The 27,651-nt window shown below is 36.3% G+C and overlaps 1 protein-coding gene and 21 non-coding genes across 22 annotated transcripts; 21 read left to right on the top strand and 1 right to left on the bottom strand.

Annotated features, from left to right (window-relative positions):
- Window positions 1-49: 49 nt before the first annotated feature.
- Window positions 50-168, top strand: LOC127116867 (5S ribosomal RNA). The gene has a single exon (XR_007801649.1). It is a non-coding gene; the product is annotated as a 5S ribosomal RNA (ribosomal RNA).
- A 160-nt stretch (window positions 169-328) lies between these two features.
- On the top strand, window positions 329-447 carry LOC127116855 (5S ribosomal RNA). Its single transcript, XR_007801637.1, has one exon. It is a non-coding gene; the product is annotated as a 5S ribosomal RNA (ribosomal RNA).
- Window positions 448-607: 160 nt separating this feature from the next.
- On the top strand, window positions 608-726 carry LOC127116843 (5S ribosomal RNA). The gene has a single exon (XR_007801625.1). It is a non-coding gene; the product is annotated as a 5S ribosomal RNA (ribosomal RNA).
- A 160-nt stretch (window positions 727-886) lies between these two features.
- LOC127116830 (5S ribosomal RNA) lies at window positions 887-1,005 on the top strand. The gene has a single exon (XR_007801613.1). It is a non-coding gene; the product is annotated as a 5S ribosomal RNA (ribosomal RNA).
- Window positions 1,006-1,165: 160 nt separating this feature from the next.
- LOC127116818 (5S ribosomal RNA) lies at window positions 1,166-1,284 on the top strand. The gene has a single exon (XR_007801602.1). It is a non-coding gene; the product is annotated as a 5S ribosomal RNA (ribosomal RNA).
- A 159-nt stretch (window positions 1,285-1,443) lies between these two features.
- On the top strand, window positions 1,444-1,562 carry LOC127116806 (5S ribosomal RNA). Its single transcript, XR_007801591.1, has one exon. It is a non-coding gene; the product is annotated as a 5S ribosomal RNA (ribosomal RNA).
- A 160-nt stretch (window positions 1,563-1,722) lies between these two features.
- Window positions 1,723-1,841, top strand: LOC127116706 (5S ribosomal RNA). Its single transcript, XR_007801503.1, has one exon. It is a non-coding gene; the product is annotated as a 5S ribosomal RNA (ribosomal RNA).
- A 160-nt stretch (window positions 1,842-2,001) lies between these two features.
- LOC127116588 (5S ribosomal RNA) lies at window positions 2,002-2,120 on the top strand. Its single transcript, XR_007801406.1, has one exon. It is a non-coding gene; the product is annotated as a 5S ribosomal RNA (ribosomal RNA).
- Window positions 2,121-2,280: 160 nt separating this feature from the next.
- LOC127116469 (5S ribosomal RNA) lies at window positions 2,281-2,399 on the top strand. The gene has a single exon (XR_007801329.1). It is a non-coding gene; the product is annotated as a 5S ribosomal RNA (ribosomal RNA).
- A 160-nt stretch (window positions 2,400-2,559) lies between these two features.
- LOC127116349 (5S ribosomal RNA) lies at window positions 2,560-2,678 on the top strand. The gene has a single exon (XR_007801299.1). It is a non-coding gene; the product is annotated as a 5S ribosomal RNA (ribosomal RNA).
- A 160-nt stretch (window positions 2,679-2,838) lies between these two features.
- LOC127116230 (5S ribosomal RNA) lies at window positions 2,839-2,957 on the top strand. Its single transcript, XR_007801200.1, has one exon. It is a non-coding gene; the product is annotated as a 5S ribosomal RNA (ribosomal RNA).
- Window positions 2,958-3,117: 160 nt separating this feature from the next.
- LOC127116112 (5S ribosomal RNA) lies at window positions 3,118-3,236 on the top strand. The gene has a single exon (XR_007801095.1). It is a non-coding gene; the product is annotated as a 5S ribosomal RNA (ribosomal RNA).
- Window positions 3,237-3,396: 160 nt separating this feature from the next.
- Window positions 3,397-3,515, top strand: LOC127115995 (5S ribosomal RNA). Its single transcript, XR_007800987.1, has one exon. It is a non-coding gene; the product is annotated as a 5S ribosomal RNA (ribosomal RNA).
- Window positions 3,516-3,675: 160 nt separating this feature from the next.
- Window positions 3,676-3,794, top strand: LOC127117151 (5S ribosomal RNA). Its single transcript, XR_007801909.1, has one exon. It is a non-coding gene; the product is annotated as a 5S ribosomal RNA (ribosomal RNA).
- Window positions 3,795-3,954: 160 nt separating this feature from the next.
- Window positions 3,955-4,073, top strand: LOC127116899 (5S ribosomal RNA). The gene has a single exon (XR_007801679.1). It is a non-coding gene; the product is annotated as a 5S ribosomal RNA (ribosomal RNA).
- Window positions 4,074-4,233: 160 nt separating this feature from the next.
- LOC127117033 (5S ribosomal RNA) lies at window positions 4,234-4,352 on the top strand. The gene has a single exon (XR_007801797.1). It is a non-coding gene; the product is annotated as a 5S ribosomal RNA (ribosomal RNA).
- Window positions 4,353-4,512: 160 nt separating this feature from the next.
- On the top strand, window positions 4,513-4,631 carry LOC127116956 (5S ribosomal RNA). The gene has a single exon (XR_007801729.1). It is a non-coding gene; the product is annotated as a 5S ribosomal RNA (ribosomal RNA).
- Window positions 4,632-4,791: 160 nt separating this feature from the next.
- LOC127116898 (5S ribosomal RNA) lies at window positions 4,792-4,910 on the top strand. Its single transcript, XR_007801678.1, has one exon. It is a non-coding gene; the product is annotated as a 5S ribosomal RNA (ribosomal RNA).
- Window positions 4,911-5,070: 160 nt separating this feature from the next.
- On the top strand, window positions 5,071-5,189 carry LOC127116836 (5S ribosomal RNA). Its single transcript, XR_007801619.1, has one exon. It is a non-coding gene; the product is annotated as a 5S ribosomal RNA (ribosomal RNA).
- A 160-nt stretch (window positions 5,190-5,349) lies between these two features.
- LOC127115935 (5S ribosomal RNA) lies at window positions 5,350-5,468 on the top strand. Its single transcript, XR_007800932.1, has one exon. It is a non-coding gene; the product is annotated as a 5S ribosomal RNA (ribosomal RNA).
- A 160-nt stretch (window positions 5,469-5,628) lies between these two features.
- LOC127116957 (5S ribosomal RNA) lies at window positions 5,629-5,747 on the top strand. Its single transcript, XR_007801730.1, has one exon. It is a non-coding gene; the product is annotated as a 5S ribosomal RNA (ribosomal RNA).
- A 455-nt stretch (window positions 5,748-6,202) lies between these two features.
- On the bottom strand, window positions 6,203-11,488 carry LOC127078388 (RNA pseudouridine synthase 6, chloroplastic). Its single transcript, XM_051018855.1, has 10 exons — window positions 11,171-11,488; window positions 10,973-11,101; window positions 10,638-10,892; window positions 10,460-10,541; window positions 9,406-9,521; window positions 9,265-9,319; window positions 8,547-8,658; window positions 7,538-7,707; window positions 6,683-7,032; window positions 6,203-6,540 (listed from the first exon to the last, which is right to left on the bottom strand). Exons 1-9 carry the CDS (start codon window positions 11,395-11,397, stop codon window positions 6,757-6,759), a joined length of 1,422 nt encoding a protein of 473 aa, XP_050874812.1. The 5' UTR covers window positions 11,398-11,488; the 3' UTR covers window positions 6,203-6,540; window positions 6,683-6,756.
- Between the last annotated feature and the right edge of the window lie 16,163 nt (window positions 11,489-27,651).

Raw genomic sequence — 27,651 nt, 5'->3', positions numbered from 1 at the left:
TAATAAGTGAAAGAAATAAAATATATACAATTAAAGCGCATTTAATATCAGGTGCGATCATACCAGCACTAATGCACCGGATCCCATCAGAACTCCGCAGTTAAGCGTGCTTGGGCGAGAGTAGTACTAGGATGGGTGACCTCCTGGGAAGTCCTTGTGTTGCACCTCTTTTTTGCGATTTTTTAAATACTTCTATTCATTTCTGTTAGCCGGCGTAAAAGAATCGGAAAAAGTAGGAGAAAACAAATATTTCAACGTTAATTGTGTTTGTTCTGCCGTTAATAAGTGAAAGAAATAAAATATATACAATTAAAGCGCATTTAATATCAGGTGCGATCATACCAGCACTAATGCACCGGATCCCATCAGAACTCCGCAGTTAAGCGTGCTTGGGCGAGAGTAGTACTAGGATGGGTGACCTCCTGGGAAGTCCTTGTGTTGCACCTCTTTTTTGCGATTTTTTAAATACTTCTATTCATTTCTGTTAGCCGGCGTAAAAGAATCGGAAAAAGTAGGAGAAAACAAATATTTCAACGTTAATTGTGTTTGTTCTGCCGTTAATAAGTGAAAGAAATAAAATATATACAATTAAAGCGCATTTAATATCAGGTGCGATCATACCAGCACTAATGCACCGGATCCCATCAGAACTCCGCAGTTAAGCGTGCTTGGGCGAGAGTAGTACTAGGATGGGTGACCTCCTGGGAAGTCCTTGTGTTGCACCTCTTTTTTGCGATTTTTTAAATACTTCTATTCATTTCTGTTAGCCGGCGTAAAAGAATCGGAAAAAGTAGGAGAAAACAAATATTTCAACGTTAATTGTGTTTGTTCTGCCGTTAATAAGTGAAAGAAATAAAATATATACAATTAAAGCGCATTTAATATCAGGTGCGATCATACCAGCACTAATGCACCGGATCCCATCAGAACTCCGCAGTTAAGCGTGCTTGGGCGAGAGTAGTACTAGGATGGGTGACCTCCTGGGAAGTCCTTGTGTTGCACCTCTTTTTTGCGATTTTTTAAATACTTCTATTCATTTCTGTTAGCCGGCGTAAAAGAATCGGAAAAAGTAGGAGAAAACAAATATTTCAACGTTAATTGTGTTTGTTCTGCCGTTAATAAGTGAAAGAAATAAAATATATACAATTAAAGCGCATTTAATATCAGGTGCGATCATACCAGCACTAATGCACCGGATCCCATCAGAACTCCGCAGTTAAGCGTGCTTGGGCGAGAGTAGTACTAGGATGGGTGACCTCCTGGGAAGTCCTTGTGTTGCACCTCTTTTTTGCGATTTTTAAATACTTCTATTCATTTCTGTTAGCCGGCGTAAAAGAATCGGAAAAAGTAGGAGAAAACAAATATTTCAACGTTAATTGTGTTTGTTCTGCCGTTAATAAGTGAAAGAAATAAAATATATACAATTAAAGCGCATTTAATATCAGGTGCGATCATACCAGCACTAATGCACCGGATCCCATCAGAACTCCGCAGTTAAGCGTGCTTGGGCGAGAGTAGTACTAGGATGGGTGACCTCCTGGGAAGTCCTTGTGTTGCACCTCTTTTTTGCGATTTTTTAAATACTTCTATTCATTTCTGTTAGCCGGCGTAAAAGAATCGGAAAAAGTAGGAGAAAACAAATATTTCAACGTTAATTGTGTTTGTTCTGCCGTTAATAAGTGAAAGAAATAAAATATATACAATTAAAGCGCATTTAATATCAGGTGCGATCATACCAGCACTAATGCACCGGATCCCATCAGAACTCCGCAGTTAAGCGTGCTTGGGCGAGAGTAGTACTAGGATGGGTGACCTCCTGGGAAGTCCTTGTGTTGCACCTCTTTTTTGCGATTTTTTAAATACTTCTATTCATTTCTGTTAGCCGGCGTAAAAGAATCGGAAAAAGTAGGAGAAAACAAATATTTCAACGTTAATTGTGTTTGTTCTGCCGTTAATAAGTGAAAGAAATAAAATATATACAATTAAAGCGCATTTAATATCAGGTGCGATCATACCAGCACTAATGCACCGGATCCCATCAGAACTCCGCAGTTAAGCGTGCTTGGGCGAGAGTAGTACTAGGATGGGTGACCTCCTGGGAAGTCCTTGTGTTGCACCTCTTTTTTGCGATTTTTTAAATACTTCTATTCATTTCTGTTAGCCGGCGTAAAAGAATCGGAAAAAGTAGGAGAAAACAAATATTTCAACGTTAATTGTGTTTGTTCTGCCGTTAATAAGTGAAAGAAATAAAATATATACAATTAAAGCGCATTTAATATCAGGTGCGATCATACCAGCACTAATGCACCGGATCCCATCAGAACTCCGCAGTTAAGCGTGCTTGGGCGAGAGTAGTACTAGGATGGGTGACCTCCTGGGAAGTCCTTGTGTTGCACCTCTTTTTTGCGATTTTTTAAATACTTCTATTCATTTCTGTTAGCCGGCGTAAAAGAATCGGAAAAAGTAGGAGAAAACAAATATTTCAACGTTAATTGTGTTTGTTCTGCCGTTAATAAGTGAAAGAAATAAAATATATACAATTAAAGCGCATTTAATATCAGGTGCGATCATACCAGCACTAATGCACCGGATCCCATCAGAACTCCGCAGTTAAGCGTGCTTGGGCGAGAGTAGTACTAGGATGGGTGACCTCCTGGGAAGTCCTTGTGTTGCACCTCTTTTTTGCGATTTTTTAAATACTTCTATTCATTTCTGTTAGCCGGCGTAAAAGAATCGGAAAAAGTAGGAGAAAACAAATATTTCAACGTTAATTGTGTTTGTTCTGCCGTTAATAAGTGAAAGAAATAAAATATATACAATTAAAGCGCATTTAATATCAGGTGCGATCATACCAGCACTAATGCACCGGATCCCATCAGAACTCCGCAGTTAAGCGTGCTTGGGCGAGAGTAGTACTAGGATGGGTGACCTCCTGGGAAGTCCTTGTGTTGCACCTCTTTTTTGCGATTTTTTAAATACTTCTATTCATTTCTGTTAGCCGGCGTAAAAGAATCGGAAAAAGTAGGAGAAAACAAATATTTCAACGTTAATTGTGTTTGTTCTGCCGTTAATAAGTGAAAGAAATAAAATATATACAATTAAAGCGCATTTAATATCAGGTGCGATCATACCAGCACTAATGCACCGGATCCCATCAGAACTCCGCAGTTAAGCGTGCTTGGGCGAGAGTAGTACTAGGATGGGTGACCTCCTGGGAAGTCCTTGTGTTGCACCTCTTTTTTGCGATTTTTTAAATACTTCTATTCATTTCTGTTAGCCGGCGTAAAAGAATCGGAAAAAGTAGGAGAAAACAAATATTTCAACGTTAATTGTGTTTGTTCTGCCGTTAATAAGTGAAAGAAATAAAATATATACAATTAAAGCGCATTTAATATCAGGTGCGATCATACCAGCACTAATGCACCGGATCCCATCAGAACTCCGCAGTTAAGCGTGCTTGGGCGAGAGTAGTACTAGGATGGGTGACCTCCTGGGAAGTCCTTGTGTTGCACCTCTTTTTTGCGATTTTTTAAATACTTCTATTCATTTCTGTTAGCCGGCGTAAAAGAATCGGAAAAAGTAGGAGAAAACAAATATTTCAACGTTAATTGTGTTTGTTCTGCCGTTAATAAGTGAAAGAAATAAAATATATACAATTAAAGCGCATTTAATATCAGGTGCGATCATACCAGCACTAATGCACCGGATCCCATCAGAACTCCGCAGTTAAGCGTGCTTGGGCGAGAGTAGTACTAGGATGGGTGACCTCCTGGGAAGTCCTTGTGTTGCACCTCTTTTTTGCGATTTTTTAAATACTTCTATTCATTTCTGTTAGCCGGCGTAAAAGAATCGGAAAAAGTAGGAGAAAACAAATATTTCAACGTTAATTGTGTTTGTTCTGCCGTTAATAAGTGAAAGAAATAAAATATATACAATTAAAGCGCATTTAATATCAGGTGCGATCATACCAGCACTAATGCACCGGATCCCATCAGAACTCCGCAGTTAAGCGTGCTTGGGCGAGAGTAGTACTAGGATGGATGACCTCCTGGGAAGTCCTTGTGTTGCACCTCTTTTTTGCGATTTTTTAAATACTTCTATTCATTTCTGTTAGCCGGCGTAAAAGAATCGGAAAAAGTAGGAGAAAACAAATATTTCAACGTTAATTGTGTTTGTTCTGCCGTTAATAAGTGAAAGAAATAAAATATATACAATTAAAGCGCATTTAATATCAGGTGCGATCATACCAGCACTAATGCACCGGATCCCATCAGAACTCCGCAGTTAAGCGTGCTTGGGCGAGAGTAGTACTAGGATGGGTGACCTCCTGGGAAGTCCTTGTGTTGCACCTCTTTTTTGCGATTTTTTAAATACTTCTATTCATTTCTGTTAGCCGGCGTAAAAGAATCGGAAAAAGTAGGAGAAAACAAATATTTCAACGTTAATTGTGTTTGTTCTGCCGTTAATAAGTGAAAGAAATAAAATATATACAATTAAAGCGCATTTAATATCAGGTGCGATCATACCAGCACTAATGCACCGGATCCCATCAGAACTCCGCAGTTAAGCGTGCTTGGGCGAGAGTAGTACTAGGATGGGTGACCTCCTGGGAAGTCCTTGTGTTGCACCTCTTTTTTGCGATTTTTTAAATACTTCTATTCATTTCTGTTAGCCGGCGTAAAAGAATCGGAAAAAGTAGGAGAAAACAAATATTTCAACGTTAATTGTGTTTGTTCTGCCGTTAATAAGTGAAAGAAATAAAATATATACAATTAAAGCGCATTTAATATCAGGTGCGATCATACCAGCACTAATGCACCGGATCCCATCAGAACTCCGCAGTTAAGCGTGCTTGGGCGAGAGTAGTACTAGGATGGATGACCTCCTGGGAAGTCCTTGTGTTGCACCTCTTTTTTGCGATTTTTTAAATACTTCTATTCATTTCTGTTAGCCGGCGTAAAAGAATCGGAAAAAGTAGGAGAAAACAAATATTTCAACGTTAATTGTGTTTGTTCTGCCGTTAATAAGTGAAAGAAATAAAATATATACAATTAAAGCGCATTTAATATCAGGTGCGATCATACCAGCACTAATGCACCGGATCCCATCAGAACTCCGCAGTTAAGCGTGCTTGGGCGAGAGTAGTACTAGGATGGGTGACCTCCTGGGAAGTCCTTGTGTTGCACCTCTTTTTTGCGATTTTTTAAATACTTCTATTCATTTCTGTTAGCCGGCGTAAAAGAATCGGAAAAAGTAGGAGAAAACAAATATTTCAACGTTAATTGTGTTTGTTCTGCCGTTAATAAGTGAAAGAAATAAAATATATACAATTAAAGCGCATTTAATATCAGGTGCGATCATACCAGCACTAATGCACCGGATCCCATCAGAACTCCGCAGTTAAGCGTGCTTGGGCGAGAGTAGTACTAGGATGGGTGACCTCCTGGGAAGTCCTTGTGTTGCACCTCTTTTTTGCGATTTTTTAAATACTTCTATTCATTTCTGTTAGCCGGCGTAAAAGAATCGGAAAAAGTAGGAGAAAACAAATATTTCAACGTTAATTGTGTTTGTTCTGCCGTTAATAAGTGAAAGAAATAAAATATATACAATTAAAGCGCATTTAATATCAGGTGCGATCATACCAGCACTAATGCACCGGATCCCATCAGAACTCCGCAGTTAAGCGTGCTTGGGCGAGAGTAGTACTAGGATGGGTGACCTCCTGGGAAGTCTCTCTCTCTCTCTCTCTGTCTCTCTCTCTCTCTCTCTCTCTCTCTCTCTCTCTCTCTCTCTCTCCCTCCCTCCCTCCCTCCCTCCTTGGCCGTTATTGTGGATTATGGCGGAAAAACCCACAATGGCAGCCGACATTTACCATTGCGGCGAGTCCAAAAACCGCCATTTAAATCCACCATGGCGGCAATGGTGGGGCAATTTGATAACACTTGGAATGAAGGAGGAAACAGGTGCCCTAATGAGTTGCATCTAATTCATTCTGACATGTGTGGACTTATTGCTCCAGCTACCATAGGTGGATAAGGGAATTTTATTACATTACTATATGAACACATCAGATTTTATTGCATAAATCTTCTCCAAGAAATCCTGGACAAATTTTCTGATTTATTGAAGCTTTGATGCAAATGGAAGGATTTATACAATTATCAAATAGACCTAAATTAATTATAGATATAATATAACAGACTATTAATAACAAATTTCATAATAGAGATAAATGTTAAGTGTGTGCCTTTGGAATCCATTGTATTGTGACAAAATTCTCAATTCTTCAATATCCAAGTAAAATATACATTTTCAGAAAGAGGTCTTGAGTACTGAATAAATTATAGTGTGGCTTACCTATTTAAAGTTAATTACAACAGAAAAGGGTGATCAAGGCTCACCGGTAAGTGACAGCATGCAGCCATGCACCATTCCCCCATTAAGCTCCTCCTTTTTCCCTTTTTTATTTGGGTTTCTCTTTTCAATCCAGTACAATCTTGCTGCATTCCTTAACCATCTTACAGAGATTTTGCACTCTTACTGCAAAATGAGAAACCAGCATACATTACAATTCTTCGCCTATTGAATATTTGCATCTAAAAACATATCTTCAGTTTTCACGCATATAAACCAGTTGTAACACTGAAGTAGATGTTTTCAACTCGAATGACAGTATACTCACACAAAACTGAGGCAAAACTAAAACATGACTTCAGAATAGTGCGAAGTCCTTGACTCAAGCACATTTCCAGCATTTTAACTCCTCCACCAAGGCAAACCAGCTCTGAATAAGTGTTCATCATCATCCCAAGAAATCTGACAAGCTTGAAGGCCAATTGCAGCACTTGGCTCTTTTCCATGCTGTGCAATCCAATTTGCAACATCAGCTTCTTTTTCACTCTCACTGATGAAATCTTTCTTGTACTTTCCAAATGGATTAAGTCCGGGATTAATCATCTCTGCAATTGCAGCAGGCATATACATAGAATCACCAATTAAAGGTGCCTTACAAGCAGCAAATTGAGCTCGAATCTGCATTAAAATTGAAGTCATTTTTATCAAAAAACCGTATTTTTGTTTTCCTAGAAGATAATCAAATACAAGAAATAAGGAAGGAGATTTTCTGTATTCATTCATTATAAATTTAAAATTTGAAACAGTGCTAAATTACAACCTCCTAGTTCACCCTTATATAAAAGAATCCGGAAATTCAATTGGTTAATACCATAGAGATATAAACTTACAGAAAACAAATGGATGGTGTAATAATTAAAAGTTGCAACTCTCCTTGATAACTAACACAATTATAGCCTAATATTAGATCCAACAATTGCTAGAACAATAGAGTTAGTCTGTAGAACAGTGATTTGTAGCAGCTGACAAATTTCTTCACTACCAACGGCAGCTTGGTCAGCAGGCTACAGCTCATGAAAGTATGTTTCATTATTTTTCAAATTGATCATTCATATTTATTGTAATCTATTAAGAATCAACACAAGAAAAAATAGAAATAAATATATAAAGACAGCTAACAGACCTGATGAGTTCGACCAGTAAGAAGGTTGATTTTACACTCGTATGCGTAATCTTGAGATGGCAACCCACAGTCTTCAACACAATATTCATCTTGAACAACACTAGTTGGCCAAGGAACCTTTCTGCATTCCATGACCTCGAGTTGACAAAGAAGCCATCCCTTCATAAAATCTGCACTCAATAAATATCTGGGGTTGAATCCACAATATAAAACCCTTATCAGGAAAACTTTAACTGACTCCACAGAGCAAACAAATGTTTTAACGTTTAAACTTTACACTAGAAACTAGAAAGGCATTTGCTCATTGACATATCATGTTGTGGCACGGCACACTAGGTTGGGGGAACACCTATTCAAATTCTACTGAATCAAGGAAGATAAAATTATATAAGTTGTGTTGGAATTTCCGCCTTCATTGGAGTCCAGCCCTAGTTGCCTAAATTGCAGCATTTGGCTTGTCTTCATTGCAGCCTCCAAGACCTTCATTGTGTTGGGTTTGAGGGGGTGGATTTATTCCCACACTGCTTAGAGATATGACATGTGTTGTGTTTATAAGTGGAGGCAGTCTTTACCTTACAAGTCGGTCTTGTAGGAATGAGTTAGACCCAACCCACACATTTTAAGAAGTTGATTAGGTAACTAATTTCCAACTTGGCTAATGCACCTAACTAAATCATATGGCAAAAAAACTTTATGATAATTACAACTTTCTTAGTGTAGTATAAAGCTAATATATTATTCCCAAGTGCATCACTTTGTCTTCTATTGTCAACTCTTTCCTTTTTTTCTTTTCAGGGAGTGGAATATCAAATAACAGGCAAAGGAAAAACTAATGTCACAATTCATGTTTCTCAGTCACTAATATCATGAGACATGGCATGCAGTTTGCTTCTCCCATTGGAGTTTCTAATAATATATAATCAATGAAAATACACATATTTACTACTTGACTATTTCATTTCAAGTTGCTTAAATAATATTTGCAAAGAACTCAAATTTTTGTAGTTACCTTCAGAAATAAGTCGAGGAGCCATGTTAATAGGACGCATATAGTGGTTAATGATTCCAATTGGTAAAGGAGAAACTGCAAGAGCACGATAGAGCTTTTTCACTTTTTTCTCCTGAAAATAATAAATTAGTGATCAATAATTGGCACTACACTTGGAGTGAAATGAATTCCTTCAAAGATCAAAATCATGCTTTGTGTGTGTGTTTTTACAAGTAGAACTGATGAAGATTGTACAAGTATAATGTTAGGATACTTCAAGAGCATAAGTCAAAAGAGGAGGATGTGTTAGTGAAAGTGGGATATGAGAGGCCTAAAGTGTGGAGAGTTTATGAGAGAAAGAAAAAGAAAGGAGTGGAGACAAATAACTTATAGAAGTTAGCAGTTATGTTTTTATTTTTAGTATGCAATTGTGTTAAGGCAGTTATGCATTCGGTTTTATTTTAAGTATGCAGTTTGTGTTAAAGAGTTGTGTCATATGTTGTATTTTGAAAATAACCACTTGGTTGGCAAACGGAGCAGGGAGATGTCCTGACCACTTTGAGGAGCATGTATGTGCTATCGATTGTTATAGTTTTTGCCTTATAATATATCAAGGGTGCAGTAGTAAACCAAATTCTTTATAGTTTTTATAGTTTTTGCCTTATAATATATCAAGGGTGCAGTAGTAAACCAAATTCTTTCTTTGATCGTATAAACTATGAAATGACATCAGCGTTACCCGTATTTTGCCATGAAAGACAGAGCAATACTCTTTATTCCTAGCCAATACTACACTGCACGTAAACAAGAAAAGTATTAGATTATCTATCATCTCCATAATGACAAGCAATGCTAATTTATTTAAACATAAAGGCATTACCAGCCTTCCGTGCAGTTGTCAATCTGATGGGTAGTCATCAACGGTGTTGTCAATCCCAAGGCACGAGTTGCAAAGGTTGCACAACTTTCTTCAATGTTGTCAGTAGTCCCACCTACCTAGCAAAAATTAGAAAAGAATAAATTGCACAGAAACTTTAGGCACTCGACCAATTAATAATGTAAACATATCAATAGATTTGAAGAAAAATCTTTCAGAATATTAAATTCTTGACACTACAAATTATATATCTCACTCAAAACTAATAAACATACTTCACATAGACAATACTCAAAATTTATCTCCACCTACTGAGCATCAAACCCGAAAACAATAATTCTTGAGATTACTAAATCTTTGCTCAATTGTGTTTTCCAATACCATTATTGCTTAATAAGGACTTCCGGTTAATAAACCTAAAAGACTATCAAAAGATGGAGGAATCAGGTATTAGCCTATTAGGCATCAGAAATCACACTGTTGTGCATAGACAAATAATAATGCATAGACAAATAATAATGTTTGATGAAGACATTCATGGGTCGTAATTAGAAACTACAAGGGGTCTTTTTAATTCAATTACAAGTATTTTAGTAATTTTTGAAATACTAGACTCCCTACGTCCTCAACAATAAAACTCCTTTGAAACATTTGTCTGTCCCTAAATATAAGTCTTTTTACAAATTTCTCTCCTCAGTTGGGTGATAATTAAGGAATGGGTGTACAACTTTGGTTTATTTTCTTCTCATGTTTCATGCTACTTCGTAAAATATATTACACTAAACCAATCTAGTATGACTTGACAAGAAGCACTAAACATCGTTTTCTTCAAAATTTCATTGCTGTTGGCTTGAATTTCTGCTAGAACCCATCATTATAATAACCAATAAGTTGAATTCAGTGACAATTAATTACTCATGTGATGTAGAACATGTCCATTGGATATAAAAATTAGAGGACTTATGACTGTTGTCTACTATCTAAAATTTAATAACAATTCTATAAGAATCCTATACGTGATTAATAACGAGTACATAGTGTAGGATTGATTACATACTGAAGTGCCAGCAGGTTTATCCAAAACTACATATGATTCCTTCACAGCTATAATCCTTGATCTCCAGTCAATCTCATAGCACCTAAAAAGAGCTTTCAAACATCAAACATTATCATAATCCATCTCATGCCTCTATAACAAAAACAAAAATGCAAACCCAATGTACATTTTAATGTACCTATGAAAACGCTTGGGGTGCACGTGCACTCGCAAATAAGTTCCCGGTTCAACAAATTGATCCCCGTCAGTTACACGGAAAGTTTTTTGCGCTTCTCTTATAGTTTTTCCTTTGATAGAAGCTCTCTTTCGCAGAACCAACGGGTCCGTCACTTGTTTGAAAACCCTAATTTGCTGAGCAGTAGCAGTAGGAGGAGGCTTTGGACAAACAAGAGCGAAATGCACAGCTCCGAAATGAATCAGGTCTGCAACAAACCTTCACAAAATAAAACTTAGGGTTTAATCCAATTTTCATGAAATTAACAAATGAACTTTGTAGAATGATTTTCCACTTACAAATGAGGAAGATCCAAAGCTTTGCAAATGTATTCTAACACAGGTCCTCCTTCTGAAACAACTAAGTGTTCAATTCTTGGTGGAGATTTGTGTGTTGGACATGGAAGCAATCGATCATACTTAGGGTAGCTTGAAGATAAAAAGACTATCAGTATAATAAAAATGTGTAAGCGGTGAAAAGAGTGATAGGGAAGGTACCTATTGGAAGAAGAAGTAGCGGTTAAGTTTCCGGCGTCAGTTGTTGAGGATACAGTTTCAGCGGCGAGTGCGACGGTAGTGTTGTGTGAACTCCGACAACACCAACCAGAGACGTGTAATGTGAGGTGTCTGTTAAGCGAAATGCGAAGTGCGCGTGCTGCTAACGGCACGGCGAGGCTACGGCAACCGCCGGCGAACAACATTGACGCCACCGATACAGAACTCATCTTCTCGAACTACTCCTTCGCTTATCGGATAGAGGTGGGTTTTGAATTTTTGAAAATTGTAAGCCTGGTATTGGGCTCCAATCTTGAACCTGATTCTGGTTAAATTACCTGATTAATCTCTACACCCTCCATTGTTAACTCCCACACCCTTCAAAAATGTTTTAATTCAATATCAACCTCTTGATTTATTTATGCATAATGATACATGATGATGCTAAATATCCCGAAGGAAATATTAAAATTTGAAAGAGAGTAATTTGAAAAGAAAAATAAATATAGTTTTACGAAGTAGTAATAATGACTCAAACTCACACACACAACTCAGAGGATTATATGTTGCGTTCAATGACCAAAATTATTGATACAGATTCTTGATGTTATGGGACAAACTACTCTGGTTCATTTGTGCGAAATTGACTTATAAGATTAAGATTAACACTTCAACGCTTGAGTCATTTTGTGAATAAAAGATTGGAGTGACTTGTGGATAGAAAGAATCATATATTTTTGTTGTTGACGTTGTGGTTTATATATAATGGGCGGCCATTGGGCATATGTAGTTGGTGAACAGGTGACTCCGAATGGTCTCATGCAAGGATGTAATGAAGGTGAAGCAATGAAGCTGAAGGGAAAACAAGTTGATTTGAGTGAAGAAGGTGATAGTGGAAAATGTATTGATGGTAAGATTGGCAGAACTACAACTTATGCGGCCCATCGCATATATCGATTTCATCTGATAGTGATAGGTGATTGTTGACACTGGATTAATACGTAGAAAGTAGTTTACGTGTTTATGGAAGAATTATCCTTTGTTTAAGTATCGTTTGATCAGATGTATTATCAATATAAGCGGTGTTTAGTATCATCCTTTGAATTATCATTTGATCTGATTTTTTCTTGATGCAAAGATTTATCATTTTTAGATAATGCATGATCTGAATAAATATTAGAACAAAATATTAAAATGTTCTAAGTATAACAATGTAAGGGATTGTTAAGTATATGTTTAGATTTGTATATAGTGGTTCAATGTATGTTATAAGACATTTGATGGTTGTTTTCTCAATGCAGTTCTGATGAAACAAAGTACTGGTGATGAGTCCAGCGATGAAGACCTTTCTAACTGGCCTAGGTATGGAGTTTGGAAGAAGGAAATCAAAGATCGAAAGGTTGTTCAAAAAAAAGTTCTTGTAAGTTAAATTATAGTATCCATAAATAGTTATATATAAAGTTGTTTGTACTGTGATATATCTATATAAACATATGAATATACATATGTCTGAAAGAAATTATGCTATTATGCAGCAAATTCTCCAATCTGTGATTAAGACATGTTTCTTAACTGGACTGAGGAGCATAAAGCTGGTGGACGTAGATACTATGGAGACCTATGATTGTAAAGTTCATACTTCTGAAAGGAAATATTACGTTGAAAAGTTTATTGGGCGTGGTTGGTACGAGTATGCCAAGAAGAAAGGCCTAAAAAGGAGACATTGTGGGATTCAGCATTCGCCAACCACCAACACAAATAATAGTTGTTAGCGTGTTGAATTGGTGAACTTAGTTTTCAGATTAGGTGTAACGTCAAAGTTGATGGTGTGATGTGGCTACAGGGAGTTCTAAGTAGGTTGTCTAATGATAAGTTTACTTTGTTTAGTAACTAATGAACGGTGTTTGAAAGAATTGTAAGTAGGATATGTAGTGTGAACCCCTCTATGGTTAGTATTTTGGATATTGTAATATGAATGTTGGCATTGTCGTGGATTTTTTTTTAGAGGACGTTGTATTTCCTCCAGTAATTGCCATGTGATAAGTAATGTACAAGTAGCATGAATATTTGGTTATGTATTAAAGTTTGGTTATAACATCTGTTAGTTATGTTTTGTATGATTATGATTTATGTGAGTATATCTATATTATGATTGAGCCCATTGTTATGGAATTTTAGGGTAATTTTAATCAGAGCAACAATAGTTTAACGTCAAGAAACAATTTCATATTTTACAAATGTGCATGCACTTGCACAGTCAAAAACAATTTAGCATAACTTGTTGAACTAAAGTTTTGGTTGCTTACCCAAATAAACATATAGTAGTTATGCATAAAATCTGATCCAAAAAAGTGGAAAAAAAATATACTGAAAAATGTTGCACGTTTGATAAGGTCTGAATGAGGGAGTGGGTGAGGTAAGGTACAAAATACGACGATTCATGGGTGACAAACACAAGTGGTATGCGTGAAGAACAAAAGGAAAATTAAAAACAACTTTATTGTGTTGAATATATTTGTAATATCATAAGAAATATAAAATTATTGATTTGACATGTGAGATGAGACTATTTCTTTTAGAAATAATAGTTTAATATGGAAAGATGAAAATTGAACTGAACATGCAAAGATAACAATTTATATTTTAAATTACTTATCAATTTGCCTGCCATGACACAAATACACACACACACTTAATTTGTCCATACGTTGACATTCTATTTTTAATAATATATATTCATTTCTTTGCATGAACATGTATATCATATTAAAATACAAAGTTAACAGTACACTATCTTTTCCATCAAATTTTCTATTAGCTTGATGATTTGGGATTGGGAGGGAACTTTGTGCGCCATTTTTTCTAACCATTGTCCTCCCATTAAGTTTTTCCCTGTATATTCTACAAAACACCCATGAGCATACAACTATTGTCATGTTCATTTTGTTTTTAGTTCATTAAGAAACCATGGATACGACCAACAATTTTGCGTGTGCTGCTAGAAAAAAAATAAAATGGATATTAATGAAAAGAAAACGTCATTCAAGTTCTTCAGAAAAATAAAATATTCCTCCCAGTACAATTTCAAATCCACATATAGATCAAGCAGTAAGCATATTAAACACAACACCACTTCACGAATCAACTTCTACTTTTATTAGTACTCAACATTCAAAATGTTATTGTAGGTCTACAACCAACTCATTTGTTAGACCTTTTGGAGTTAATTTATTTAGGCAGTTTGAAGCAACCACTGTTGAAACATCTAATTCCGCTCTTACACCGCCTCAAACAACTACACAGGAAACATCACATACAACCATCTCCGTACTCAATCATACTATTCCATAATATAATAGTAACCATTCAACCAATTCATATGTCCAAGACCATGACTTGGATATGGGGTCAAACATTTCTTCAAATGGAAATTCTGATAGTGATATGGATATTGAGGACGATTATTTGGTTGATGACCAACTTCAAGGCTTGCCATTACTCCAATTTTCAATACCATTGTATACAATACTTTATACAATAGATAGATTCAGAACTTTTCAATGTCATGTATATGCAATATTTTTTTAACATTTCATGGTAACACAGATTTCTTTGATATTGGAGATCCTGTTTGGGAATGCAAATATTGTCTTGCTTGCATGTGGTATGGTGAATGTATGAGTAAATAAAGGAATACGACGTCATCTAAATTTCAACATTATTATCATGAAAGAAAGGTTAAACTACCATTGATTGGTGACCCACCTGTCATTCGTCAAAACCTACTTTTCGACCCTGCATCAACTCATGCCAAGATTTATCAAGCCAACACAAGGACTTATAATTCTATTTTCTCTTTCACTTCACCTGGTATGAAATTTGACACCAAGTTTACAAAAGGTGGTGATCCCCAAACACTAAGGCTTCATGGACAAACCTGCCATAAAATAGGGACGATGCTGCCAGAGATATGTCAACCACCAAAATATGCACATTTGTATATATTCGACATTGACAATGAAATTCAAAATCGGATGGAATATTTCAGGTACATACTATAACAACATAATTTTTACAACGACATATTCATTTGTCATTATGTAGCATACTAAATGAATTTATTAATTCTTATATGGGGACAACAAACATATTGGCAGAGCAATTGTAACAAATCTGAGTGTCATGTTGGATCAACACAATGTTCATGCAAAGGCTTTTAGGATGGCACATGATATGCTACAACATCATAATGTTAACGATTTGAAATTGAGAATAATTTCTGATCGTCAAACGGATGGTTGCATTTACAACAAGCTCACAATTTCTGAAGTCGCAACCCTTATTATTGGTGACATATATTCAGGTACCAAACGAGATATCATCATTCAGGCACGTGAAGGTAATTTACAAAGAATTAGTGAGTTTCATCCTAGCTACCTTGATTTTCAATATCCATTACTATTTCCATTTGGTGAGGATGGATACAAAGATAATATTCTCCATGCATACCAAGGTGAAATTGTCGTGACAAAAAGAAACTGTCAAACTATTACAGAATGGCTTTCATTTAGATTACAACAAAGAAAAAGTGAAGCTACAACAATTCTGTCATCACGAAGACTATTTCATCAACTTTTGGTTGATGGATACACAATGATGGAAACCGAGAGAATCAATTGGATAAGGAAAAATCAATCTAAATTGAGGGTTGGGAAATATCACAAACTTAAAGAAAATGACATCAACCCTAGTCAAAACAAAAATGCCAAAAATGGAAAAAGAGTTGTTCTTCCTTCGTCATTTTTTGTAGCAAAAGATATAGGGATCAACTTTATTGTGATGGTATGACTATCTCAAGTACAATTGGGTTCCCTGATTTGTTTTTGACATTCACATGTAATCCCAGTTGGCCCGAAATCATAAGAGAATATGCAAAATACAATTTAAAACCTCATAATCGTCCATATATTATATCAAGAGTGTTCAAAATAAATTTTGACGAATTGATGGTTGATATTACATGCAGACATATACTTGGTCGGGTGTTAGCATGTGAGTAATTTTCTAACTGGTTTCAATATTCCAACTGCTTTTGTTTGCATTCTTACAATACGAACATTCACATTTTTGCCACAACAATATTTCACACCACTTTTCAATATTGCAACTATGTCATCACTATCATGATGAACGCATACAAAAATGCTTACATTATTATACCATTTTTAACTTTTTCTATTGCATCTTCACTTTTTAACATACACATTCTTTCATAATTTTGTCATTTTATAGTATTGATGCAGTAGTGATGCAGTATGACATCATGCTTTAGAAATGTTAGGATAACACTATGCATTTACCATTAAATACCTTTGAAATTTGTAACATACCAACTTCCATATTTTTTATGCACAATAACATTTTTTTATGTTAATATTTTAATGATGTTTCAAATATTCCCCCCTGACTAATCATATTCATACATTTCATAACAGTGATATATACAATTGAGTTTCAAAATAGAGGCATGCCACATGCCCATATTCTCATTTTCCTGCACCCTCAAAGTAAGTATTTGAACCCTACTGATATTGACAAAATCCTTTCTTATGAAATTCCTAACCCGAATTTACATCTAAGACTTTATAATTTAGTGAAGCAACATATGATGCATGGCCCGTTTGGGTTGTCTAGATTATCATCACCATGCATGAAAAATAAAAAATGTTCGAAATTATATCTAAAAAGGTTCAATGAAACAACAATTGTTGACACTGATGGTTTCCCTCAATATAGAAGACGGTCAAACACCCACACAATTGTCAAAAATGGAGTTTCTCTTAATAACAGACATTTTATAACATACAATAAAAGGTTAATGTCGAAGTTTCAAGGACACATAAATATGAAATGGTGCAATTAATGTCCAGCCATTAAGTACTTATTCAAATAAGGGCTTTGATAAACTTACTACTTTAATTGTTCAAGCCAAAAGATGAAATTCTACTTTTGGTGGGGCTATAGATGAAATTCAACAATATCTTGATTGTCGTTATTGTCGCTACACGGAAAATACAGAGTCGTCATCAATTTTTATTTATTCCAAAGGAAAGAGAAAATATCGAGAAAACCCCAAAAGAATGGTCATCGCAACCACGAAGAGATTCGGAAGTCGGTTATGTAGGGGGGAGGTATTAGCACCTCTCACATCCTTCGTACTCAATGGGAACCATCTAAGATTTCTACGCTTGAATGGGTGCCGTTATCTAAATTCTTACTTGCTAAAGGTTTACGGAGTGAAGATGGATTTTTTTATTAGTGTGCTCGCCAAGGATTTGGGTCCTCGTGCCTACGTATGCTCACTTGTCGAAGTGAGAAATCAGAGCCTCGTAATTCATGGTATAAAATGTTTGTTTGTTTTATTAATTTTATACCTTGAAAAGGGTTTTCGAAGTGATGTGCTAAGGCTAAAAAAAGGTTTGATGAGTTGACATTGATTTTAGGTTTTGAAAAGAGATTGTTCTTGACTTTGGATTGCACTAAAGACTATGGGTAAAGGTGAATATCTCGAACTACCAAGCCAAACATCTTGTGTTCAAAATACTCAGAATGAGTGTAGGAAAGCTCCATTCTCATCCCTTCTCTACCACTTAAGGCCCATGGCGTACAATCCTAATCGTATCTTATTGTGTTTTGAATTTGATTTGAGAAATATCGTTTGACGTTGGATCAATGATTTACTTATTGTTGTTTTGTGAAATGGTGAGAGATTGAGAAAGAGATGGGAAATAATGGATGAATTGGATGAGATACTTGACATTGGATCAAGCACTCGCATTGCTTAGTGTGATTTTATTTGGAAAACACTTGACGTTGGGTCAAATGTGCTTTTTATCTTTTGAAAAGTTTTGCTTTATCACTTATTTTTATCTTTTTTGTTAGCATGCATGATGAACTACTAAAGGAAATAAACCTAGACTATTACATATTCATGGGATGGGGGGACATTCGTTCCATAATGGGGGGGGGGGGGGTATAAGCTATTACAATAAAAATGAGAAATATAAGGAAATAGACAAATTACAAGCTATGTACCATGCTTGGTAATCAAAGGTCTATCATGTGATCATGGCAAATGAAATTAGACATATAAGGCATTCATCGCCTAAATTAAAATGGTATTTTCAATTTATTCAATACGATAACGCGTGGTCGATGAAGAGTGAGGACCAGCTTCAATCAGTAACGCATAATCGACGAAGTGTGGGGATTAGCTTCGATCGACAACACACCGTCGATGAGGAGTGAGGATTAGCTTCGACCGACAACGTGCCGTCGACGAGGAGTGAGAATTAGCTTCAATCGGATTCGTCTCCAGGTAATATGTCCTCCCTTTGATTTCTCTCCTTTGCTATGAACTCTGTTCTAAACTTCTTCTTTCATTCTAATATGCATCTCCTCAACCTCTTTTGGTCCCTCCTTCTTCTATTTCCGTTTTTCTTCTTTGCTTGCGTTCTTGAGGGTTCAGAACTAAAGTTCTGTTACATGGTTAAATTTGTGAATGGCTTCCGAAGATGAAGACCTTCGCATTCGCCGTTATTGATTGAGATGAAGAGAACATAATTGTTGTTGATGAGTGATGATGTTGATGTGTTGCTGACGAAGATGATTAATCAATGAAGAATCCAGATTAACCACCGCGAAATCTGGAACGAATCCGTGCCCGATCCAAAGTCCAGCGAAATCGAAACAAATTCGACACAAGCTCCAGTAATCCTTCTTCTTCACCTTGTTCTGAGTTTGTCCTTTTTTCTTTGAATTCAGTTGGAATTCCCTCTTTTTGTTGAAGGTTCTTCTTCTTTTTTCTTGTTGCTTCTGTTGCAAAATGTTGCTTTTGTTGTAAAACTGAGAGTGATTGAAGAGTAAAGGTTGAAGGTTGAATGTGAGGAACTCAGGGAGAGTGAAGGAATTGAAGTTTGCATGTGATTGAATGAATGAATCGAAATTGCAGAGTGTGAAAAAATGGATGAATCAGAGTATTTGGGAATTTTGTGAAGAGTGATATGTGTCTTCCAGATTTTGGGAACTGAATGAATATATATATATATATATATATATATATATATATATATATATATATATATATATATATATATATATATATATATATATATATATATATATATATATATATATATATATATATATATATATATATATATATATAGTTTGAATTTTGTTAGGAAATTAAATGTAAATTCGCATGAGATTCAATTTGCAGTTAGAAATTCAAATGTTAGTTAAAGTGAAATTCAGATTAGAATGCAAATGAAATTGTTAGTAAAATGTAAATGCAATTTTATTAGTTATTTTGAGATGAAATAAAATCTGAATTGCAATCTAAATGCAGGTTCTACTATTTGGCTGAAATGAAATTCAAATGTGAGATGTAACTTGTAAGACCCCAATTTTGACCCTAAGATCCCTCATGGCATCATAACATTGCATTTGCATTGCCTCAAGGATCTTTAGCATCTTGGTTCCCTTTGCCTTTGGATGGGACTCCTTGTGATTGGTTTGAGATCAGCAAGCATGCTTGAATTATACATCATTGTTTCTCTTACTTTTGTTTACTAACCAAAAGCACAAAAATGTGTCACTAACATCTTTTGTTTGAAGCTTGAGTATCATCCAAGACACTTTGTGGGTTCTATTTAGATGATCAGTCAACACAAGGGAATGGCTTGAGATACTTCCAACAGGTTCAAATGGGGTCTATTCGTCAGTCAAAATGTTAATCTTGAAGGAGCAAAAGTTTGTTCATGAGCTGTCATGCTCGCTAGGCGAGCAGAATGGGTTGCCTAGCGAGTCCCAAGAAAAGCCACCAGAATCACCTACGCTCAGAGGAATTTCTTGAACGGTCATGCTCGCTAGGCGAAGTCCACGTGTTAAAAAAAAAAAAAGAACGAAAAACGAAAAGAAAAAAAAATGAAAAAAAAACGAAAAACGAAAAAAAATAATAAAAAATATAAGTAAATAAATAAATAAATAAAAAATATAACAGAAAAAATTTGGACTTGGGCCTCTCTCATTTGAGCCCACAGGTCCACAAAAATCAGGTTATAAATTCAGAGTTTCAGTGAAACAAAAGCATTCTATTCCTATTACCCTGGCTGGGAAAAAGATAGTGAGAGAAGAGCTAACAGAGTGCATAGCAACCTCTAGAGACTGAAGGGAACTCATCTGCAAAGAACCAATTCCCTCTCATATAAACCCTAAGAGTGCTTTGCAAACCCAACCGTGCCATTCAATTTCAATCGATCCTCCCCAATCAGGTATGCCCTATTTCCACTACTTTATACTTTCAACCTGAAATTTTTGATACCCTTTTAATGCATTTGTTTGACAAGAGGTTTAGGCCTCCTACCCTTGGTTGCTTTTTGTGAGCTTTTTGCGAATTTTAATGGCATGATTCATGTGGTTACATTTTGATTTGGGGGCAACTCTTGATTACCCTATCTTGTTTCTCTAACCTGTTTGTTGAGTTTTGTTTTGTGAGGGCTCATATGACTCTTGCAGAGATGGCTTGCCTGGTGTTCCATTTTATTTGTGGGATACCACCTGGAGGTTTATTCCGATTACTTGTACTGACTCACTTTCTTTGATGGTGCTAGCTTGAGAGATCTCTGGGTTTCTTATTCCTTTATTTGTTGTTACTTCGGATCTTTATCCGTACGGTAGATCTCTCGATCCCTTTACTTTTCCCGCATGTTACCGATTTCTTAGGTTTCGTATAGCCTCTCGTGGCATGTCATTTAAGGTAGTGCAGTTCCTTCATCTAGGACTGCCTTTTTGCATGAGCATCCCTAAACACCCCAAACTCATTGATTTTTCTTCTCCTAAGAACACGTTATCTCCTTCTACTGCAGGCGAGTAAGTCTCCAAAGGTCGAGCATCCGGTAGATTGCGTAGTAACGTCGTTCACCCCAAAACACAACCCTTACCCCATAGGTGGTCGAACTACGTTTTGCTCTGATTTTCATCCCAGATGAGATACATAGGCATAAGACGCGATGTCTTAGCGAGCACACTCCTCTATAAGACCCATAGGTAGCGAGCTACGAAGACTCTGATTCTCAGATTCAGATGAGATACGTATGTAGTGGATGCGACGTCCGTGCGAGTCATTTTCTTTTGACCCTTCTTTTAGTAAGTAGTACATTAAATAAACATACACGCCTTTCTCATCCCTTCAATCATGTTTGCACAAATAAATTTTCAAAAAAAAAACAACAACCTTTGCAACAAATGTGAAAAGGGCTCCCTAGGAGTACCTAGGATGCTTTGGGTGCATAACACCTTCCCATTGCATAACCAACCCCCTTACCCAGATCTCTGACATTTTTACTAGTTTTTGATTCGATAAAACTTTTAGGTTTTTGTTCGCTTTCTAACCATTCCTTTGGATAAATAGAAGTGCGGTGGCGACTCGACTTGTATGATTTACCTTGGATTTAGTCAATATCTCTAATGGTAACGAATACCCCGCTACAGAACTAGAAATTCAAAACGCATGTATTTTGTTAGTTATGCAATCTGTTATTGTATTTTCTGTTAGTTACTTTTTTTTTGTAAAAATAGGTTAATTGATGGATGAATTGTCGAATCAATCAATTGTTTTCTACTTCAAATGCAGGTGGAACTTTGTTACAATTAGGGTATATGCCATGAGGTTTTTGCTTCATTGATGGGAATGTCATTAACAAGAGATGCAAAATGGCTTGATCTAATGAGTTCATAAATGGAATTTTGAATGTAAGAAAAGTATTTGTATATGGAATGACATGGTTTATGGAATATGGTTGTATTAAAAATAAATGTGGAAATTGAAACTTGAATCAAGGTTTTAAAGAATGGAAGTTGGCTTAAACAATTGAAAATGGTTCAAGATTAAAATGGACTTTGGCTAGGTGGTTGACTTTGGTCAACTGGTTGACCAAAAAGTCAACAGTTGACCAAAAGTCAACTTAGGTAAAAATGTGCATTCTTATGGGCAAATGAAAATGGACTACAATGACAATGCAATGCGCAGATGAACTGAAACTGTTATGAATTGATTATCCAATGAAACAAACATAAACCAAGATCTTGACCAACTGCGAACATGAATGCACACCAAGACATGTATACCTAACTTGATAACCCAATGTTTGTAAACCTGATGAAACATGCCAAGTTCCAAGGCTTGAAATTCAATCAATCAAAATCAACCACTGAGACTCAACCAAACCCAAAATGCAATAACTCGAATGAATGCCCCTTGATCAAGTCCTTTAGAGCATGACTAGGTAGACCTCTGATGAATTGTTGAACAAACCAATGAAGCTCCATGAATGACCAGATGAATCTTAATCTTGAATGCATACCTTCCTTCCATGCCTTGTATGGTCGGGTCCCTTGAATCCATGATTTTGAGCTTTCCTTAATGCAAATGAAATATATATATATATATATATATATATATATATATATATATATATATATATATATATATATATATATATATATATATATATATATATATATATATATATATATGAGATGAATGCTTATCAGGATATGCAAATGATTAGGGTTAGGGACCTAGATGATCATTATGAAGCTCTCTATCCTTTTTTTGAGAGGTTAAATATGCACGATGTATGCAAAATGCTAATGCAATATGATTGATCTCTTTTTTTTTCAACAAGCTCTCTATCCTTTTTTTTCTTCCCTTTTTTATCTTCTCTTTCTTGCCTCCAGTAACAAGTTTTGGCATGTAACCAGTGAACGAGGTATTCCCGCGGGATTCCACGAAGGTAAAAGAATAAGGTGTTTACAAACGTCAAGTACCAGTGAATATAAAACTGAAACGAGATCTCCTGCGAAAGGCAGAGAGATGTCTTGCAAAAGGCAAGTAGCTTAACTAAGAAACGACCTTCTCGTGCCACAGGTAGCAACAACTCATTAACAAGAGAAACCAAAATTTCCAAATACAGTAAAGAAAAAGGTGGACAGACTTCTCACACAAAAGGTGATGAGAACTCCTTAACAAAAGGTTAAAAATAAAATGGGAATAAGGAATGACTCCGCTGAGGGATATGATTTTCTCACACAATAGGTAGCAACGACTCCTTTGCACAAGAAAAGGAATCTCCCAAACAAAAGGTTAAGAAGAAAGGTGGTTGAATTTCTCACACAAAAGGTGATGACAATTCCTTAACAAAAGGTTAAGAAGAAGAGTGAGGTCCACACAGACGGATGATGGATATCAATACAGATAAGTACCGGAAAAGCTTTAACAACATGGACAAGCGTTAAGGGGTCAATACAGACGAGTATTGGAAAAAAGGATAATTATCATAGACGATTGTCAAGGATCAATATATATGAGTATTAAAAAAGGATTAACACGGACGCGCGTTAGGATCAATACATACGAGCATTGGAAAAAGGTTTAACTCAAACGAGTGTTGGCAACCAATACAGACGAATATTAAAAAGAGGTTTAACACAAACGAGTGTTGGTGACCAATACAGGTGAGTATTGGGAAAAAAGATTTAACATAAACGAGTGAATCAATACAGACGAGTATCGAAAAAAGGGTTTAACAACACGGAACGAGTGTTGAGGGGTCAATACATATGAGTATTGAAAAGAGGGATATCAACACGGACGAGTGTTGGGATTAATACAAACGAGTATTGGAAAAAAGGATCGACATAAACGAGTGTTGGGATCAATACAAACGAGTACTGAAAAAAAGGATCGACACAGACGAGTGTTGGGATCAATACAAACGAGTATTGGAGAGAAGGGATTAACACAGATGAGCGTTGGAGATCAATACAGACAAGTATTGAAAAAATAGGGATCAACACGGACGAGTGTTGGAGATCAATACGAACGAGTATTGAAAAGGATGGATCAACATGGACGAGTGTTGGAGATCAATACAAATGAGTATTGAAAAAGAAAGGATTAACACAGAAGAGTGTTAGGATATCAATACAGACGAGTATTGGAAAAGTAGGGATTAACACAGATGAGTGTTGGAGATCAATACAAACGGGTATTGAAAAAAGAGGGACCAACACTGACGAGTGTTGGAGATCAATATAGACGAGTATTGTAAAAAAGAGGGACCAGCACGAATGAGTGTTGGAGATCAATACAGATGAGTATTGGAAAAAAAGGGGGCCAACACGGACGAGTCTTGGAGATCAATACAAACGAGTATTCAAAAAAAGAGGGAGCAACACGAACGAGTGTTGGAGATCAATATAGACGAGTATTAAAAAAAAGAGGGACCAACACTGACGAGTGTTAGAGATTAATACAGACAAGTATTAAAAAAAAGGTATCAACACAGACAAGTGTTGGAGATCAATACAGACGAGTATTGAAAAAACGCGGGATCAACACGGACGAGTGTTAGAGATCTCAATACAGACGAGTAAAAGGGATCAATATGGACGAGCATTGGAGATAAATACATACGAGTATTGAAAAGAGAAAGAGGGATAGACACTGATGAGTGTAGGGATATCAATACAGACGAGTATTGGAAAAGTGATAGACATTGACGAACGTTTAACCGGTTTCTTGGATTTGATAAATGCCAAGCGAGTTAGGCTTTAGAAAAGGGTGCCAACAGAACTGGACTTTAGAGAAGTTTGCTAGGCAGGAACTGGGCTTGGAGAAAGGGATTTTCCAGGAAGAATCTGGGCTTTGATACACTCTGTCAGGTGGGGACCTTGCAGTAGGCATGAAAACTTCATATCATCCCTCAGGTACAACGACGGGGATAAATTTTTTCGAACAATGGCTACCCAAAACCCGGGACTCACCAAACCTACATCAAGTGTTTAAACAAAATATGATGCAAAGATCTGACAGAGGTACCCTACTCGTGTAAAAGGCAACAAGGGGGAGACGTGATTTCGTGCATAAAGCAACAAAATAAACTCACAAAAGGTAAGTTATCTCAATAAATCTTCTCCATGCAAAAGGCAAGGAGAGTTGGCACAAGGCCTAATGTACTTACAAGAGGTAAGTGACTAGTGAAAGATTCAAAAGGTACTTGCAAAAGGCAACACGAAGAAAATATATTTTTGGAAAACCTGTCGGGAATACCACTCGAGAGTTTCATGATAATGTTTTCAGTTGGGAAGGAAGAATGTATCAACGAAGGATTCTTTTATGCTTTCGAGAAAGACTTTCATGTAGTTATGCACATTTATTTTGCATGGAGTAATGTTCCATCTTGATGGGATATGTTATGCCCTTTTTATGATGCAATGATATGTAATGAATGATTTGCTTATGCAAAATGCTAATGCAGTTTATGCAATGGCTCGAAGAGTCTACGGATGCCCCAAGTTTGGGTAAGGTGAAGTGTGAACCCTAAGAAATATTTGCTTGGGTTGCAAGGCTTCTGATTTATAGGGTGTGGGCTATGTCTCACATGACTTCCCGACATCTGGCTTCTTGATATTGTTGAAGGAAGAATCTGACATAGACCTTTTGATGCCCCTGGCTAGATCTGAAAAGCTTTTGAGAGAGGGGGGATGAACTTCCTTTATTTGGACAGTTTTAACCCAATCTTTGGGTATCTTCCTGGATTTCCCCATTCACAAGCTACGAAGCAATTTTGTCATGAATTATCTCAATCTGGATTACCCCAGTGTCTTGGAACTGCATTCCTCTAATTAACAATCTTTGAGAGATTAACTTCTTGTGCTCTTGGGGTGGTCTTCCCCAGTACGAGCCTTTGAAGTAATTTTGCCTCTGGCTGGCTGATCTTTAAGGGAATGTCCTTGATTGACTTATCTTCATAGATATTTATCGAATCTTGACATAACTACCTCAGATTTACTTAATCTTGTAGAGATTTCTCGACGTGACTATCTAAGATTGACTGGAAATTGAAGTGTCTTATCTTTCTGCTCAACGGAGTCTTTAGACATTCTGCCCTTTGATGTGATCAAACAAAGTGGCTAGCCTCTGCTCAACGGAGTTTCAAGCATTCTACCCTTTTTGAATCATCAAGTTCCTTAATTCATGCTCATTGTGGCAGATTTCTCTTGATGTCAAATGTTTATGCACGAGTAACACATGTTCATTTTAGAAATGATAATGACGATGTCATGTTTATGCTAGTTTTGAAATCCCATTATGTTCACTGGAATTATGACATATAGTAAATGGATTACTAATAAGAATGCCATGTCGTTACCAACATAAATGATAAGCAAATCATTAAGGAGCCTGTTTTAACACAATTGTACTGACCTTAGTACACTTTGAAATAAACCCTACTTCAATTAGGTCTTTTGAGGGTTGTAAAGTGTCCTGGTTCACCGTATTCAGAAAAAATGATTTATGGCTCATAACCTATTCTAACCCACCCATTCTTCTTAATGTTCTCCAGTCCTACGTCCAACTAGTTCGATAAAAGCCCTCTTCTTCCAAAAGGGATTTGGGAGTGAAAATGATAAACCAATGAGGTTTTCTTTTCGGAATGGCAGTCATGCCTTCTGTTTGGTTTATAGCCACATGATTTTGTTCTTGCTGAGGATTCTTTTTTTGATTCCTCTCTCTATTTCATTTTTCATTTCCATAATTTTGCTGGATTGGTTCATATTTTCAATCCACAAGGACACCCTTATTTTTTCCTAAGTCCCTCGTCTTCGAGTTTTTGACTTAGTTGGCTTTCTTCTTTTGTTTTTTTATAGAACAAATCGTGTAACATTCGTTCATTTGATTTAAAAGGGGTTGTGACTGCCTCGTGCCTCTGTGGGTGAGGGATAACCATTTGGGATTTGTGGTTTCCGACCTCTCGTGAGGGATAAAATATGTTTGATCCTCATATAGGACACTCCTCTTTTGAAGTTTGAACGCATTGTCAAACTAACTGACGAATACCCTGCCCTGGGTTAAGATTGAGGGTTTCATATATACAAAGAAACTCCTGGTGGCTCAAAGGGGTTAAATAGGGATTATCTTCCTGTAAGACCCTAATTTTGACCATAAGATCCCTCATGGCATCATATCATTGCTCATTGCATTGCCTCAAGGATCATAGTATGTTTGGCTCCTTAACCCTAGGGTTGGGAATTGTGTGATTGGTTTGAGACCACCAAGCATGCTTGTATTGTATATTATTTCTTTTCTTACTTGTTTACTAACCAAAAGCACAAAAATATGTCACTAACTCTTTTTGTTTTGAAGCTCAAGTGATCATGTGCTCCCTAGCTCCTAGGAGGCTCCTAAGCTCAATGAAGTGGCTAGATGAAGATGAGAATAAGCATGACAATGGTTTAAAAAGCTCCTAATCATCATATATGTCTCCCAAGTATCTCAATTTTCCAATTTGATAAAGATAACCCAAAGGGCTTGAGGATTGTTTCCCAAGGAAACCCTAATTCAACTGTGCTTTGAC

Source organism: Lathyrus oleraceus, chromosome 1, assembly GCF_024323335.1.
Source record: "Lathyrus oleraceus cultivar Zhongwan6 chromosome 1, CAAS_Psat_ZW6_1.0, whole genome shotgun sequence".
NCBI classification, from domain to species: domain Eukaryota; kingdom Viridiplantae; phylum Streptophyta; class Magnoliopsida; order Fabales; family Fabaceae; genus Lathyrus; species Lathyrus oleraceus.
The sequence above is the reverse complement of the archived record's forward strand: the minus strand, read 5'-3'. Positions and strand labels throughout refer to the sequence as shown.

What these genes read in the sequence shown, in the direction of transcription:
- LOC127078388 (XM_051018855.1), bottom strand. Translation starts at nt 11,397, where the DNA reads ATGAGTTCTGTATCGGTGGCGTCAATGTTGTTCGCCGGCGGTTGCCGT. An exon ending in ATAAACCTGCTGGCACTTCA is followed by an intron (nt 9,522 to 10,459) that starts GTATGTAATCAA and finishes AATTTTTGCTAG; the next exon opens with GTAGGTGGGACTACTGACAA. An exon ending in GACAACTGCACGGAAGGCTG is followed by an intron (nt 9,320 to 9,405) that starts GTAATGCCTTTA and finishes GTTTACGTGCAG; the next exon opens with TGTAGTATTGGCTAGGAATA.